The following is a 17,121-nucleotide window of genomic DNA, read 5'->3' on the forward strand; positions in this document are numbered from 1 at the left end:
GCTGTGCTTTGTGCTGATTAAACTTTTTCATTTTATAGCGCTGCGTCGTGCAGGAGAGCGTCAGAGTGTCTGTGTAACAGTTAAACAAATAAAGTGGGATTTGGGGAAACTAGAGACACACACAACAGTCAAGATGTGTACACACAGCATGTCCGTCTAATTAGTTTACTCCCTGCAGAAGGAACCAAGCCTGTGTCTGAAGTAAATAAATCTTAACTCCTTTATACTTAGGTACAACTTCACTGCATGCCATTTTAAGATGAGATAAGATATGAGATACTTCAAACCATATTTGGGCAACTATTTTACATTTTTTTAATTCTGTTACAGCAGTTGAAGTAATATTTAAAAAAAAATATTCATCTGTCCTTCTGGCAGCAGAGCTGAATCAGTCTGCTAGAGAAAGTGGGCCAGAGGGTGGTCAGGATTATCCGTGATGGATAACAGTCATTTCAGTGACCTCCTCTCCACCACAGCTTTAAAAGTGCACAGTTGGCAGCCAATCGCAGAGCAGCCTTCCTAATCATTTTATCAGTCTGCCAGTGTCACCTGCTCCAATGCTGCTCCCCACAGCACACCCAGTCTGCGGCATTTGCCTAACTGTTGTTTTTTTTTTTCAGCTTTGTTGTTTGCATCTGTTTGAGCGAATGATGCCACCCGAGCAGAGTTTACTAGTGAGAAGCCCGTCACTCTTAATTTGAAAGTTCAGTTGATGCCTTTCAGTCCTCTTTGTGTTTTCCTCACTATCTGGGCAGGTTGCTATTCTAGCAGTTCCTCATATGATTCAGTTATCTCTCTCTCTTTCTATCTCTCTTTCCTGGGTCCGCAGTTGGTAACAGTAGCTCAGGGATACTCTAACCAGAACCTGCAGCAGGTGAAGAGTGGGTCATGTACAGCTATGCCAAGCCCACTGAGGCTACAGAGTGGAGCAGGGACTACTTTTGGCAGCTGCAGTCCAAGATGGTGGAGTTGGAGTTAATCCACAGGATGAGAGACTCACTGGAGAGGCAGCTAATTAGATTGCTAAGTTATTTATTTGTCACAAAGTGCTTGGCAGCCTTATAAATGCTTATAACCATAAAAAATTCATACATCCATCCCTGCTGCTTGGCAGGTGCAGACGGTGACAAATGCTGACTAGTCGGCAGGATCGCGGTTATGAAAAATGAAAAGCTACACTGTAAATACGCTAGGTACGCATCAAACAAAAGGCGAGCAAATTCAAAATAAAACCGGTGTTTTAGAAAAAATGAAGACCGCAAGAAGCTAAAAGAAAGAAATGAAAGGGGGAGGAGGAGAGGATAAAGAGAGCGTGCGAGTGTAATTACTTTTTATACCAAGCAAGGCAGAATTGGCCTCATCAGCAGAATCCGAGGAGCTTCTCGCTAGTTACTGTACGACCTCTGACCTTCTACTGACCTTCTACTGCCGACAGCCAGAGGCTACGGTCTGCCGTGGAGAGCAGACTAGCCTGCTCTGTGGCCTCCGTCCTCAACTTTAACCAGCAGTTGGAGGGAAGACAAGACTCATCAGTCAATCAGTGTCTATGAGACATGTCATGCTCAACCTCCCCGAGCCCTTCTAACAACCCTGCCCAGTACGCTGAGCGCTGTGTGCCAGCCAGACGGCTAAAAAGTCACGAGTTTAAGCGCCTCACTTTTTTTCCCCTCTATCATTTTCACTGTCCCACCCCACCACGATATCATCTCATGACAAACGACTCCTCCTTTCCACCACTCCCCCACCCCCACCGCGCACCTCTTCCCCTTTGTGTTTGGTGAAGCCGCTAATATTAGGCAGAGCAAGTTCATTAGTGTAATTTAACATTGTCTAAAGTTGTTCCACTCTCTCCCTTTCTGTTTGGCAGCTAGCTCAGATCTGCCACCATGATGCATTTGCCGTTAATGAGCTAGCCTTGTTTATGCTTTTACAGCAGCATGTGATAATTAAACTGCACAGAGGAGTGTGAAATAATAGCTTTGTGTTTACTTTGCGCCTTTGCTCATGTGGTGGAGTGTGTGCATTTCTGTTAGACATGTACGTAAGGAGAGGAAGGCATGTGCCAATCAAGTGCTGGAGATCAACAACGTATGTGGTATCTTGTCTATAAGGTTTTGCCAATTAAAGGTTAAAAGCTGAATTTGTGTGTGTGTTTGTTTGTGTCCTTGTGCATGCCAGTCAGCCCTGATTAAGAGCCCAGAGTGTCAGGGAAAAGGATGGGATAGTTCCCTGCTAACTGTTTTTTTTTTCCTTCATAGATTCCCTGACAGCTCTGTAATTACAGCTCTATTATGAAGTGTGTGTGTCTAGGAGAATGAGTGTCATGGGTTTGATGACTGTGGAACAGGGAGTCGCTGAATATTGAGTGGTATTTTTAATCTTTTGTTATGTAAAGGCGCATTAAACAAACATTTATCAAGAGCAGAGGAAGGAACAAAGGCAGCCATTCTCACAGTCACTCCCTCACACACGGCGAGCTTCTTCTTCTTGTTTTTTTAAACAGACGTTTCCGTGTCTCATCCATTTTTCCCTGTGAGCGTCGGTGCCAGCGTGCCGCGCCATGACACTGACACCGCAACCGCATATTGAGAACGTGTTGAGATGCCATATGCAACATATGGTCTGTTTTTTTTTGTTTGGTGGTTGGAGACATGAGCTGAACCAATTGTAGGAAGGAAGAAACAAAACACTGTTTTAAGGGTACGAGGAGTCTCCGAGTTGGCGCCTGTTGTTCAGCTGTTTGTCGATAGGAACTGAGCAGCAGTGATGCCACAAGAGTTAAAATAATGGAGGAAATTAGAATCCAGCTTACCTAAAATACAAGTCTGTTTCTTCATTACAGCAGACTTGGAAGTTTCTGCTGCTTTGAGATCGCTTTATAGTACGTAGCCTGCTGTGCTCCTTCACAGAAATACGGCGTAAACAGCAGCTACTACGATAGGTCCGTTTGGTAGCAATGTACCGTGTAAGCACAGTTTATTGATTGGGGCAAGGATGATGCAATTCAGATACACTGGCACACAAGTTTAAATGCAAACAACCCACAAAAACACAACTTTGCCCACTACGGCGTGCGCTCTATGGGGATTTAATGCAGGAGTAAAAATCTTTTAAAGCCTTGGCCTCAGGGCAGCAACCAAAAAGGGAATAAAAAGCTAAGGTTTTGTCAGACAGTACCTATGTTTTCATGATTTTGCGTCATTGCTAACTCGGTGCTTCTTTCACTGTATTTACCTGCATGCAGCCAAACTCTGCTCAAACACGATTGGTCGGTGGAACTTAGCGGAATTGCAGATTACAGATGGAAAACCTGAGCCGAGAGTTGCCTACAGATACTGTATCTGCACATCTATATGCACATAGAAATATACTGAGTTAACTCCACATGCACTCTAATTGTGCTAGATATCACTGCAGTCAACCCCCATAATTCCAAAGGAAAACAAAACACAAACACTGATTCAAAAGCTTTGACCATTTCTGTAATTTTCCATCTCTGCAGTAAAATAAACATCACTGATGCAGAGAGGTCAATCTGATGGTATAAAGCTTAACAGGAAGTTGAACCCCATCTTTAGAAATCCACTGAAATGAAACATTTTTGAGGACAAAGTGTCTTTCGACAAGGTTAAGGTCACATTTGACATTTGCGTTATTCAGATTGACTTGGGTTAGAAGTCAGCATAATACATTTTTAATCAGTTCCTGCTCAAAGCAGTCGTGTCAAAGAAATAATTACTACACGCCCTATACGTTACATACATCCATGCCTTGGCTCCTCACCTCTGGATGCCATTGACCTACTTTATATGCATTTCATTCCTCGGCGCAGCGGCCTGCAATTGCTTTAGAGGGTTGTTTAACAATACAATTATACTTCCATTTTTCATCCTGGTTTAGCTTTTCTGAGACAGTTTTGATAGCTCTGTAATTACATCTCTGTTATGAGGGAAAGGCTGTGCGTGTGATAGTGACTGCAGCAGTAATTAACAGAGAAGGGAGTTCTGAAGGAATCTGTCTAGCTACATACTTGTTACTGTCACCTTTACCATAGAGTATTTTTTTTCTTTGCCGCTCCATGCAGGATCTCTGCTGTTTTGCTTCTGTCTTTACACAGAAAACTGATGGAAAAAGTTTAAATATATATTTTTTTATTATTATTATTTTGTCAGAATCTGTGCACCGCCACATGCAGCAGTACGAGGTGGAGTACCTGCAGTTTGCCTTTCGCTGGATGAACAACCTCCTGATGAGAGAGTTGCCATTACGATGCACAATCAGACTGTGGGACACCTACCAGGTACAACAAAGTTATTGTTATTCTGCTTTCTTTTTGTTTTCACTTTATTTGTATGTGTTTGGTTTGCAAGTTTTCAAAAAACTTGATAATCTCTTACTGTTTTGATATCAATTACATCTCAGCCAGAGCACTATGATGCACCATTATATCGACGTTCTTCTTTTAACATTACAGATTTTCTCCATGGTGTTCTTGATTATACAGGGCTGGTTGTACAGCTTTACTTTGCTGCTTGGGCCCACCGCACAGTCTTGCTAGTAAAAGTTTACACTTCAGTTTGACAGAGGGGTGTTATTTGTTCATGACATAGAAAAGTTTAAAAGTGGGAATAATAAACATTCCTGAAGCATCTGGCAAAGAAATCTCCATGTGTGAGACAAAAGTTTTACCTGAGTTAACTTATGGCTCAATTTTTATTTATGCATGAGTGCCACAGTTAAAGCTTGACGTCAGACTGTGAGAGACAATCTTAATCTCCTTCAAACAAATCTTGACTTTTTTTTTTTTGTGACATTTACACTGAGCTTATAAGCCAGCTTGTAGAGTCAGAGACAGATTTTTAACTTTGATCGGAATGGTTGAAAACCCCCATAATGCTTGCTTATATGTGTATGTACATCTATATATATTTCTAATCCACAGATGTAAAATAGCACAATGCACATTTATTAAACAAAGGCCTTAAAAAATCTAAAATTGGCTTAAATTTACATAAGATTTGTAAAATTTTCACAATCACCAGACTATTGTTACTATATATTATATTGCAGGAGTTATGTGTGATCTCAATATTATAGCCATAATGTTTTTGCATCCACAGTATAATTTAGAAGGCTGTAGAAGGAGAGCAGCCAGTAACAGTTAACCTCGACCCCACACACAGCGATTAAGGATTCAGCATATTGAATATAACTGTTCGGATATTTGATATAAAAGAAGGGAAAAAAAACAATGTTTGTTTGTTTGGTTTTTAAGTTGTAACATTTGCTTCTTTATAGATTGCACTACTGTTTTTAGGTTTTTATATGTGAAAAAAATATTAAACCTACATTAGCTAATTTATTGGTAGGTGTGGGTATGTATTTGGGTTGGGGGGACTTCCCAACATTTATACCTAGCATGGGATCAAATTAAGAGGCTTGCAGTGCACGGATGGAAACTCCAAAGATCTTAAAGAAGAGAAAGGCTTTACTAGTCGGCCTTCAGTCGTTAGTCTGTGAAAATGGAAAGATGCAAGATCAACCTCGAGAAAAACGATTATGAAATGTTTAAAAAGCAAACTGCACTTTAAGTCTAATAATCTTTCTACATTATATAAATACATGTAGAAAATGTTCTTAAACCCAAATAAATATGTACATTTGACCTTTACTATTATTATAACTGGTACCAGTTTACTTACATGGGCATAACACATTTTTTTTTTTTACCATTGCCATTTAGATACTGAATTTAATTTAAAATATAATTTTTAAGTCTTAAAATTAAATTGAACGTCTTCATACCCGTAGACTCCCTGAGAGAGTGTAATACTTGTTAGGTTACATGAGAAGTGTCGAAGGAAAAGGAATGAAAACCAAGTTTGAAATAAACTTCTCCCAGTGATGGCTCTGTGCCAGGCCTTTGCAAAAACACGTATAAGCATCTTTGTTGCTGTCGTCTTGCAGTCACAGTTGTTGTTATTCCTGCTGCCTGTTCTCAGCGTCTTCACCATGACTCAGAGTTTCTGTCCTCTTCTTTTCCTTACGTATTGTTCTCATCTTCCGTTACAGCTGAAAATGCTGATGTTTCTCGTCACATAACCTTTAGCTCGTGTCATTTGTGTTTGCGTCACTGAAAAAGAGACTGCAAGTCTTGCGAGTCTAAATCAGACATTTTTCATAAATCTGAAGTATTTTGCTGTGTGAAATGTAGAATGTAGTAAAGTGAATGAAGGGAATGTGAAGGAGTAAAGTCTGCAGAAAGATTCAGATTGACTGCAGTAAAAATAGACGCGTACAAGAACAGAATTATTAGGGAACTAAAACAGAAAAGTTAAACATGGGCATGTTGCAGCTGAAGTACATAGTTCACTGCCAACAAGCCATAGCTAGTAGTAAACAAATATGGTCAAAATCTGTATGAGCTCTGGCTTTGGGGAGTATAACATAGATCGCAGCTGGCACACAAAAGGGACATGGCAGAAGCATGTTTGTGCTGTGCTTGAATTAAAACACCTTCAGGGTATTTGAGGTCCACAGTGAATCAGATTTGTCCTTTCCATAAAAAAAGTCTGTGTTGTTGTTTATCCAATCTTCTCCCATGAATGCCGAGTTATATATTTTAATCACTCACAGTTTACTGTGTGAAAGAGGAATTGTGATAGAAGTAATAGCTAATGAGTCCAAATTGTAACGTAGTAGAGAAACACAATAAGCTAAAAGTAATCCAAGGAAGGGGCGAACCGGAGGAGCTACAGATTAACAAAGGAAAGGGAGCGATATTTCTATACATGCACATTATAAGGATTAGTGGATACATGTGGGAATGTGACAAAGTCTAAACAGTAAAGCAAGTCACAACTACCAAAGTAAAACAGCAAATAGCCCACCCCTCCATAAACAGTAACTGGAACCTAAATATAACAAGAACGAAAGATTCAAGTTACTAGAATCTAAAGAAAATACAACCTCGACCTAACAATAATCAAACATTATGTGTGTAGAATCAGAACAAAATCAAACCAAACAAATTTCATAACAATAAATAAGAACCTATGCAGTCTATGCAAAAGCCAAAGTGTTGTACCGTTATAGAAATGGTAACATCAACAAAACATGTGAAGTCAGAAAAGAGATTGTGAAGTGTAGAAGTTCAATATATAAATAAATATAGATGGGAAATTATTAAATGGACAACACCCAAATCCAAATCCAGTAACAGGTGTTCTTGAAACATTTGTCATGTCATTAGGTGAAAAGAATAACTGCAATTTGGCAGTATTCCTCATATGGAAAAAAGCAGCATTTCAATACAAAGCTGACATGTTGCATTTTAGCACTGAATCCAAAATAAATCCCTGATTCTTAGCACTGTCACGAAGGGTTAATGTAATTGGGCTTAAGCATCTCATTATACTCACTGGTCTGGTCGGGAACCCAAACCAATAAATATTTGTATTTAGCTGAAGAATGTTTTTGGAAATTCAGTATTTCAGATTGCTTGAGGGACCTGAAGATTTATGTAATTCCTCCAAAATTATCTTCATAGAGAGGTATGTTTGTGTGTTGTCCACATAGAAGTGGAAGGCAACATTATGCTTGCGGGGAAATGAAACCTACAGGGAACAACGGAACTGCCCAGTGCAGCCGAACGATATCAAAGACTCCAGTCTCAGCCTGTCAATAGGGAAGCAAGAGGTAGGAAAGGTGGGGGCCGGGAGGTTGGCAGCAATCAAATTTCAAAATAAGGTTGCTCATCATTAAATCGATTGCGGATGGTAGTGTCTTCTCATGAAGCTAAATAAATAAATAAAAATACAACATGCTGAAATGAGCCACAGAATATACTTGAACATAAAATCTTGGTGGAATCTGTGTGTAGGAAATGCTGTCTGTGCTATGCTCTGGACTATTCTAATTAACTATTTGAAAAATAACAAACTAAAGACCATCTTTTTCGAGATATAGGAGCAGACCCAGCTCTACTATATTAAGGTCTGTATTATATAATGTCTGCATGGTGTCCATAGTAACAAGCAGTTACTTTTTATCATGTATCTCTAGTTAAGAGTTGACTGTTTTGGAGAACAGAAAATACTGTTGTCTTCTCTCTATAATCCACTCAGAGAATCATAAACTACGTGTGTCCCACAGAAAAATTGCCCTGGCATTTAGTCATAACTCATGTCTCATGTCCTGAATGCTGTTTACACAGTGATGTCACAATAGTGACTACGCTGATAGTTAGCACCGCAGGGCAGCCTCAGTTTAGGTTTTGATATTCTTTGTTACAAATTATCTGTCGCACATACCAAACGGAAGACGATGCTTCCACAAGCCTTACATAACATTTAAAACTCTATGAAAACAAAAATCTATGAGTTAAGTTGCCTCTGCAGTGTTTGTTTAGTAGCCATACAGTACTATGCAGAAGTTTAGCCAAATGAAAGCACTCAGTTGCTTTAGCAGTCCCTTTAACCTTTTAATCAAATATCAATGAAGTAGATGTATAACTGTATTTCATATAATTACTTTTCCTACACTACATACAGTCATAGTGTACCACTACAAGTTTGATCTGATATTCAAGAGTGTTGGTGGCAGCTATTGTGGACCTGAGCATCGAGCCTAAAGCTGGGGCTAGGACTGGGCTCCAGAGGTCTGGTAATGTCACTTGTTTCAAACTTGACAGTTTGGGAAGTGTTGTAGTCTTCACCAAAAGCCAGAGTCAGTTCAGATGGTGTGAGCGTCTGACACGGCTGGCTCTTGGTCACTTCACTGTAGAGGTGGGAGACCCTTGTTTCCCCCCTGAAAGGAGCTGGAGGATGTACTGTACTTGCAGCTGAGGAGAAGGGTGTGCAGGCCACTTTGCTTAGACTGCTGTTGCAGCACTGAACCATAGAGAACAGGCAGGATTCATTATAGCTTGAGTTTAAAAAACAAAACAAAAACGGCACAAAACCAGGAAGTTTAGTGAGACATTATGTAGTGCAACTAGAACCCCTAAAAAACAAAACAAAAATTATATTTTTAGTTTATACCTCAGACAGTTAGCAAAAACACACTATAATAGTTCAACCTGAAATCTTCATCGAGGTCTGGCATACACATCGGAATTAAATATCAGCTGTGTGTAACAGTCTACCAACACCTGTGGCAGACTATACAACGGTGTTAAAATAAAGGCAAAACCCACATGCAGGATAGAAAAATACAGAAATGTTTTCTTGTGGAGGGATTTTGACTCCCTATTTACAACATTGCTTTAGTTCGTTGTTGTTTTTCCCGGCATTTTTCTGTACACAACTCTCTTAAAGTCCTGCCACAGCATTTCACTCAGGTTGTGGTCTGGACTTCGACTCAACCATTGCACCACTTTGATTCTTTGCTTTTTCAGTCATTCTGTTGTAGATTTGCTGCTGTGCTTGGGATCATTGTCCTGTTGCATGACCCCATTTCAGCCAAGCTTTAGCTGTCGGACAGATGGCCTCACATTTGACTTGTTGAATATTTTGGTGTACATGGTCAACTCCCTGAGGGGAAGGTGCCCAGGTCCTGTGGCAGCACAAAAATGTTTGTGATGATATTCTGTGTTTGGTTCTTGCGAATCATGGAACTGTGCATTATGGTCATCTGCACTTTGGTTTTGACTGCCCAAAGGACATCATTCCACAAGTCTGATTGTCTGATTGACGAGTCTGCATGGCTAAGGCGTCTAGCAGATTCACTCCAAGGAATCTGTTGACGTCAGTGTTAGGGTCTATTAAGATTGCGGTATTTTGTTAACACACACCTAAAAGTTCCGGACCAGCAAACTACCAAATCTTCTGCTTTTCTAGAGGTGCTCACCAGTGATGATTCTATTTATGCGTTCATTTGATGAGCAGTATCTGGCTTCGACTTACCCTGTTAATTCTTATGAAAACAATGAGAATGTACTTTGTGTTTCGCAAGAATGCATAGACTGTAGCTCAGGAGGTAGAGCAGGTCATCTGCTGATTGGAAAGTTGGTGGTTCGATCCCGGGCTTCCTCTCGTCTGCATCCCAAGTATCCTTGGGCAAGTTGCTCAGCGATGCATCCATCAGTAAGCACTTAAAAGCATAGAAGATGGTGAATGGGTGAATCTAGCATGTTGTATAGAGCGCTTTGTGTACTCCGGGAGAGTAGAAAAGTGCTATTTAAGTCCATTTACCATAGAGTGCTATGAAATATTTCTTTTTCATATGACTGCATGTGTTTGGTCCACCTCAAGTCGAGCAGTGAATGATTAAACAGTGTTGTTGCTTTGTCGTGACTTGACAGCAACGCTGGTACACATTGTACTTGTAATGCATCCTCTAAATATTTGATGTTTTACAATGTCGTTTGGACGGCACCCTCGACACACACCTTTTGATGCAGCACACAAACTCACATTCACCTCGTCTTGGCAGGCTCGGTCACAGTCCCTCACCTCCAGTCCTGACCTGGTAGGGGAATTAGGCCATTTCCACTCATGAAACTTTCAGAGGAGCTGACAGCAAAGCACAGAGCTCTTCTTATCTGTTCTACTCTGCTAGTCTCTGTTGTCCTTTTTAAAACTTTTTCATCGCATTGCTTTTCTTTCACGCGCCCCTTATGCCCTTTCTTCTTGTCATCTCTCTTCTCATCTCCCAGTTTACTCTTCTATCCCTTTCCCTCCTCTTGCTCTTCTCCATCACACTTGCCCTCAAACTATTTTTCGGTGTGTTTACCTTTGCATGTAGTTTTGACCTTTTCCTGTTTGCCTAACAGACAGCTGATAGTTTAGTGGTTGTATAAACCCCTTTACAGCACAACCACATGCATTATTTAGTAATGTCTAGAAGATTGTTTTGTAAAAAGGCTCCTTAATTCATGTTCTTGACTTATAACGAAAAAACTAGTGTGTTTGGGTTTCTCCCAAATGCTGATATTAAACAGAAAGACCTTACCCTTTGCCACTGAGCCTCCGTATATGTGTGTATGCGCGCCTGTGCGAGTGTCTTCCAGGGGAGATTTTAACCTGAGTGTTGTAATGTCTCTGTTGTAGTCTTCTCTCTGCGGTGTGGCCATCTGTTCAGTAGTGTGATCCAACACAACACAGCGCTTCCTCTTTCTTTCGCTGCGTCTCGTGTCATCTCTCTGTCTCCAGACTCTTCTCAACATTCGTTTGTTCTCTTCTCTTCTTTTTTTTGTCTATTTTGCCCTCAGCCTGCTTTTCCTCTTTTTCTCTCCGAGACTTGTTTTTCCCCCTCATTTGTCTCTATTGATCTTTGAAAGAGGGAGAAAGGCACAAACCAAGAGAAGGACACAAGATATAGAGCGAAACACGCTCACATGCACAGACTGCTCTTCCCTTGGCCGAAAAACGGGCAAGCAGACAGACAGACAGGGACCAAATTATCCCTGTTGCGTGGAGCATGAAATTAGCAAGTAGCTCAGTGTGGCAGCATTAGCATGGCTGTTAAAGGGATACCATGACATTTTGGGTTTCTGAAACATGGTGCTTTTTCCATATGAAGGGTTGAATTTACCAAGCAGGGAGCTGTTTACCTTTGTTTAAAACCACTGGGTAAGATCTAACCAATTGTATGGATTGCTAGTGGAAATAAATGTGGTAATTTACTGCAACATAGGTCAGAACATTAGCTTAGATTAAGGTTAAAAGCACAGACCAAATTAGTCAAATGCACACAGGAGTAGTCGGCTTCTTCACAGACGTTGAATTATTTTTGCTTTGATCTCCTTATTAATACAGCTTTTACATTCATTAGCGGTTGAAGGAACTAAGTAGCCGACTATTATTGAAGTAGTGAGGCACAGTTTTTAATTTTGTGCTGCTTTATAGTTTCACTTCACTACATTTCATGGAAAGTTTACTTTTTTTAAGAGCTAAAGTGATTGTTTGATAAATAACACAACAGAAAAAAATATATATGTATATATATAAATAAAAAAGATAAACTAGGAGATTTGGATGGATGTACTACATCACTTTCTGATAATTTTGAGGAAATTAAATTTAATTTAATTGACAGCAACTAGTAAACAATGCTGAACGTTGCAGACCTAGTACTTTTTTTATTCCACTGAATAATTTATTCATTTTGTAATACATCAGTTACACACACAGACATGTTGTTTGTTTTTAAATAGTTTCTTCTTCTTCTTCTTTTTTTTTTTTTTTTACATTATTGCCATGTTAGATGATGTCAGACAAACATAAACAAAAAATGGATGGCTGTCTCATTTCAGTCCTTCCATTTGTCAATGCCAGCCAATCAGAAGAAAATTAGCTTAAGAGGTGAAGAGCTGAAACTGTATCATTATCTTAACTTGTAATTTTCATGTTTTAGCATTTCCCTGTAAAGCAATTTGTTTTTTGATTATTTTGAGCTGTGGATCATCCAAAGCTACTCTAGTAAAAACTGAAAATACAAATGTGCAGCTGTGAGTGACCTGAATAAGCCACTTTAAGCTTTAAACCGGTGTTTTCCAACCTATGACGCGCGTGATGTTGCATTAAGACACTCTCTCGCTCTCTCACAGTCTGTTTCTAAAACCTAAAAGAGAATTATGGATTTCACTGCAGGGCAACCTGCACGTGGCGAATAAAGCCTTGATTGATAAGACTTGCTGAACTAATTAGCTGTTAGCAGTTTTATCAATCATGTATTTGTTAACTACTTCATACTTCTTTTTTTTTTTAGTTCAAACGACATTTTTCAAATAAAGCGATGCTTTTGTAGTTATATTTTTACATGGTTGTATCTGAAGTAAAGAATTGGAATTTCTTCTACCAACTTTTCCAAAGTTTTCTCTTTGTGGATGTAAATAAAAGCTGCCACTTAAGTAAGGGGGACAATCCCTGAGGAAGTGTCCCTACTCGCTTTGGCTGCCTTCCTGCGTCCTCTCCATAGCCGTTGTTGGCCCTGCGATCACTCCAAACAATCAGATGGGCCTCTGTAGACAGGACCCTGGTCACTGTGTTTTCTCTCTGCCATGTTCTCACTGTCGTGAGGAGAAATATTTCTCTCATTTCTTTAAAAAAAAGTTTTGTTCTCCCTCACCCCATCTTGACATCGACGCAGCATTTTAAGTGTCACACTGGTAGCATTTACCACAAACTTCAATGTATGGTTTCCCCACACATTATCACCTATGTTCTCTAAAACCTAACCATGCATTATTGGCACTCATGCTAGCTTTGAATGCAATTATTTTCTTTTAAAGTCAGCCTGCTCACAAACACAGAATGAGAGTGAACAGAAGCAGCAGGGTTCCAAAATGAATTAAATCCATGGCAAAGTGGGAATTCAGATTTTATCATTTTTGCCTCCTTTTCCCCCTTTGATTAGCTCTGGTGCTTTGTAATTTTAAATGTTGCCTAGAGCAGGCCAACGCATTAGAGCAGCATGCACAAAAACACTACGCTGAACTTGACTGGAATTATATTCAAAGCTGTTTCCCTGAAAAACCCTGCAAACCTTCTCACTTTCTCTTTAAAAGGATTGCATCATGAGTTGACACTTGTCGTCAGTTTTTATTTTTTATTTTTTTGTGAGATCCCACGTCCTAATTTACAATTCAAAATATCCCTGCCTTGATATCCGGTGTTTAAATTCATCGTGCACAACATCAAATCCAGCTACGAGTGCGCAATTCCACACAGGAATACTTGTACAGCTTGTAGCAGTTAATGCCAACTTTTGCCAATCACTAATGTTGCGATGTTCCTACACAAAGGATAGGAAGGGAGCTTGATCATATTCAGTCTGTGTAATTGTTACATCACTTTGAATCTGCTCCATTACCGTCTTCCATCATCTTCGCCTTTTCACCTTGTCTAGAGACGACTCGTCAGAGTATCGAGTTTGTCCCACGTCAGGCCGGTTTGTCTTGGAGCAATGAGACTAGTCAGACAGCCAGCGCAGCAGTTTAGAGAAGCTATGACATTGCGCTACTCCTCACTCTGCATTCCTCATTCCCTCTCTTTTCTCCTCCGTTCACCCTTAGCCTCCTACCCTTTATGTCTCTGGTGACCCCCCCTCCCTTTTACTCCTCCTGTTCTCCCAATCGACTGCACTCAGCATACCCCTATCACCCCGAGTCCTTCGCCCCCCTGTTTTCTCCGTACTTTGATCAGCGGCGCTTGTCAGTCAGAGTCTCGCGTGTCTCAGCCAATATGGCTGCCCTGACACGAGGAGGGTGGAGGACCAGGCATAACAATGGAGGAGGAGAAGAGGTAGAGACAAGTTTGACGGAGTCACCTTGACTCCTACGACAAACTTTGTTTTGCAAATCATAATGAGGAGTAAGCCTTGAGCACCAGCGGCAGCAGATAACATAGCTGTGGATGGGGCAGCAAGAAAGAGCAGTGTGCCGATGAAATAAACGGATGGTGGTAAAGGACCATTTACAAAATACCATTTTATTTATATTTATATTTGAGTTACCAGAGTCTATACAACTAAAAACTAAACCAATATAAAATAATTAAGACATTTCTCTGTATTCAGAACTGATTTAGATGAATTGATGCTATTATGTCTGTGCCTCAACTGGAACTAGAACCAGGAACTCTTCTCATTAAAATTAAGATCAGTTGTTTAGATGGGTGGAGCTTGTATTATGACATATCCTGGCTCTGCCACATACACTGACCCACAAGCTCTTTGAGGGGCTACATCTATTTTTAATTTAGCTGAACTCTTTCTCTCACCCCAACCAGTTGCAGCAGATGGCCCCGCCCCTCCCTGAGCCTGGTTCTGCCGGAGGTTTCTTCCTTTTAAAAGGGAGTTTTTCCTTCCCACTGTCGCCAAAGTGCTTGCTCATAGGGGGTCATATGATTGTTGGGTTTTTTCTCTGTATGTATTATTGTGCGGTCTACCTTACAATATAAAGCACCTTGAGGCGACTGCTGTTGTGATTTGGTGCTGTATAAATAAAATTGAATTGAATCAGTCATTTAACCGGAATATGTGTAACATAGTAGCTCATTCGGCTCCTGGTCCGTCACAATTTAAAGGTTCGTAATGTGTGAAGTGAGGTTTTTACAGTGAATATATCTTTGTATCTGTCCTCTTTTGAAAGCACGGTATGTATATGCGGGGCTAGAAGCTTTCACAACAGCCTGTTCCTACAGGTGGGTGGATCGATCAATACTGTGTTTATAACCCTTAAGTTGAGTATGTAGCCCACTGAATTTTTCAAAAAGAAATTATTTTTTGAAAATAGAAATGAGCAATGTCTGAATGTTTTTGTGTTGACTGTCACATCCATTTTATTTTTAGCCTTTAGCACACATTACATGAGATACATGAATAATATATGAAAAGTCTGTTTTGTTGTGTTAACTAATTGTTGTGGAAAGTAAATTTAGTGGTCATTAGGATGTGTTTAGCTTGCACATTTCATCTTATAAGTCATGACACACCGATCTCCCCCACATAAGCTGCCTTTATAGGTTAAAAGTATCAGTATCGGCAATACTAGGGCCCTATATTTACTTAGTATTGGATCCATACCAAACTATCACACACTCCTACCCGTTATCTTAATGTGTGGAGTTCAGGGGCCATCTGTAAATTGTAGCTATGGACAAAGAACCACAGTTCCTCTCACCCGGAGTTGTGTGAAGCAGAGAAAAGCACTAAATCCTCACCTATCAGAAGCTCCATCAAGCAAATATTTGATATTTAAATGACTCATATGATGAACCAATGATCAGACTTGACTGTTCATTTTCTGTCAGTCAGCTAATCCACAGATCCTTTCAGAGCTAATAAACTTAAAACAGTTTTAATCATTACATAGAAATGCTTCACAGGGCAGCCTGTCAGTCATGCACAGAACAAATCATGAACAGTTTTAAATCGTATTTATAGCAAACAACTACTAAACATGCACATTTTTTGAATATTGAGCCATTTATACTGTGGCCTGCATTACTTCACAGGAACATCAGAATAATTCTGGCCTACAGATGCAGTGGCATTTAATAATTTCAACTTCTGTGCCTTAAACGCATTAAAGTGAAGAAGAACACGAGTCATATACCACCAATAACTATGCAGTCGGTGGAGGCAATAGATTTCACGTTAATGCTGGATTGCCCGTGGAAATGATAGATGACAAATTTTATATTAACTGTCAAGAAAAATCACTCTCTAATTTATGAAATAGTCTTCACAGTGGGATTACAGAGAAAGAGGGAGAAAAGTGAGTAGCAGACATTTGTTGAACGAGACTGAAGGAGGTGACAGGTTGTAAGAATGGAGTGGCGACAGAGAGGGAGTGACGGGGGGGGGCAGAGCGAGAAATAGAGCGGAAGTCAGAGTTTCACGGCCCCGCTGGTGCCCTCAACCGTGAACTCTCTCGCTCACACACACACAAACAAACTCATAGAAGAAAGGAAATTAAAACTTGGTGAGTCTTTGGAGAGTGATAAACATTGTGCTCCCCTATGCCACTCATATACTCACTCGTCTCTTTGTGTGTGCGCGCTCGCATGTTTGCTTGCTTGCTTCAGTTGTTTGCTTCGGCTGCAATGCCCGACCAACAAGCCACTCACCTGCCAGTTTACAACTCCCATCACGCCATGCTTCGCTGTTCACAGACACTCCTCTTTTTTTGTCTCACCACTCCCTGCACTCTCCATTATTCACTTTTTCCATTGTTTCTCACGCACACAAACAAACGCGCGTGCACACAGACGCTGTTAATTGCATAATTGTAAAAACTGGTTTAACTAAGTGGGAGGCAAAGCGAGAAGGAAACCGAGCGACAGGATATGTACGCAGAGGCGTGGGGAGAATCAATCTGTCTGCAAAAACCTAACAATGTTGTGGGGGGGGAAAAGAAAAAAGACAGAAAGAGAGAGCGAGAAGACAATTTCTGTTTTTTCGAACATCAAATCTCTGTTCGTTTCTGTATATCCATTATTAATCTGTTTGTTCCTTCCTTCTTGGAGGGAAATTCAATTATCACAGAGGAAAGGCAGTTTCTGATAATTCCTGCAGAGTTATGGCTCACTGTTATCCACTGCATAAATGAGCATGGTGATTAAAGATCAGCTCGTACACTTGATTACAGTACCTGGCGAAATATGGAACATGGCA

At 40.3% G+C, this 17,121-nt stretch overlaps 1 protein-coding gene across 3 annotated transcripts in view; it reads left to right on the forward strand.

The window, feature by feature from the left end:
* Positions 1 to 17,121, forward strand: part of tbc1d22a (TBC1 domain family, member 22a) — a 159,100-nt gene that overhangs the window by 109,884 nt on the left and 32,095 nt on the right. For all 3 annotated transcript variants that reach the window (XM_040035039.1, XM_040035041.1, XM_040035040.1), the window contains one exon: positions 4,173 to 4,300. In XM_040035039.1, coding sequence (XP_039890973.1) covers positions 4,173 to 4,300 — 128 coding nt within the window. The remainder of the gene's footprint in view (positions 1 to 4,172; positions 4,301 to 17,121) is intronic.

Source organism: Simochromis diagramma, unplaced genomic scaffold (assembly GCF_900408965.1).
Source record: "Simochromis diagramma unplaced genomic scaffold, fSimDia1.1 OVJJ01000816.1, whole genome shotgun sequence".
NCBI classification, from domain to species: Eukaryota; Metazoa; Chordata; class Actinopteri; order Cichliformes; family Cichlidae; genus Simochromis; species Simochromis diagramma.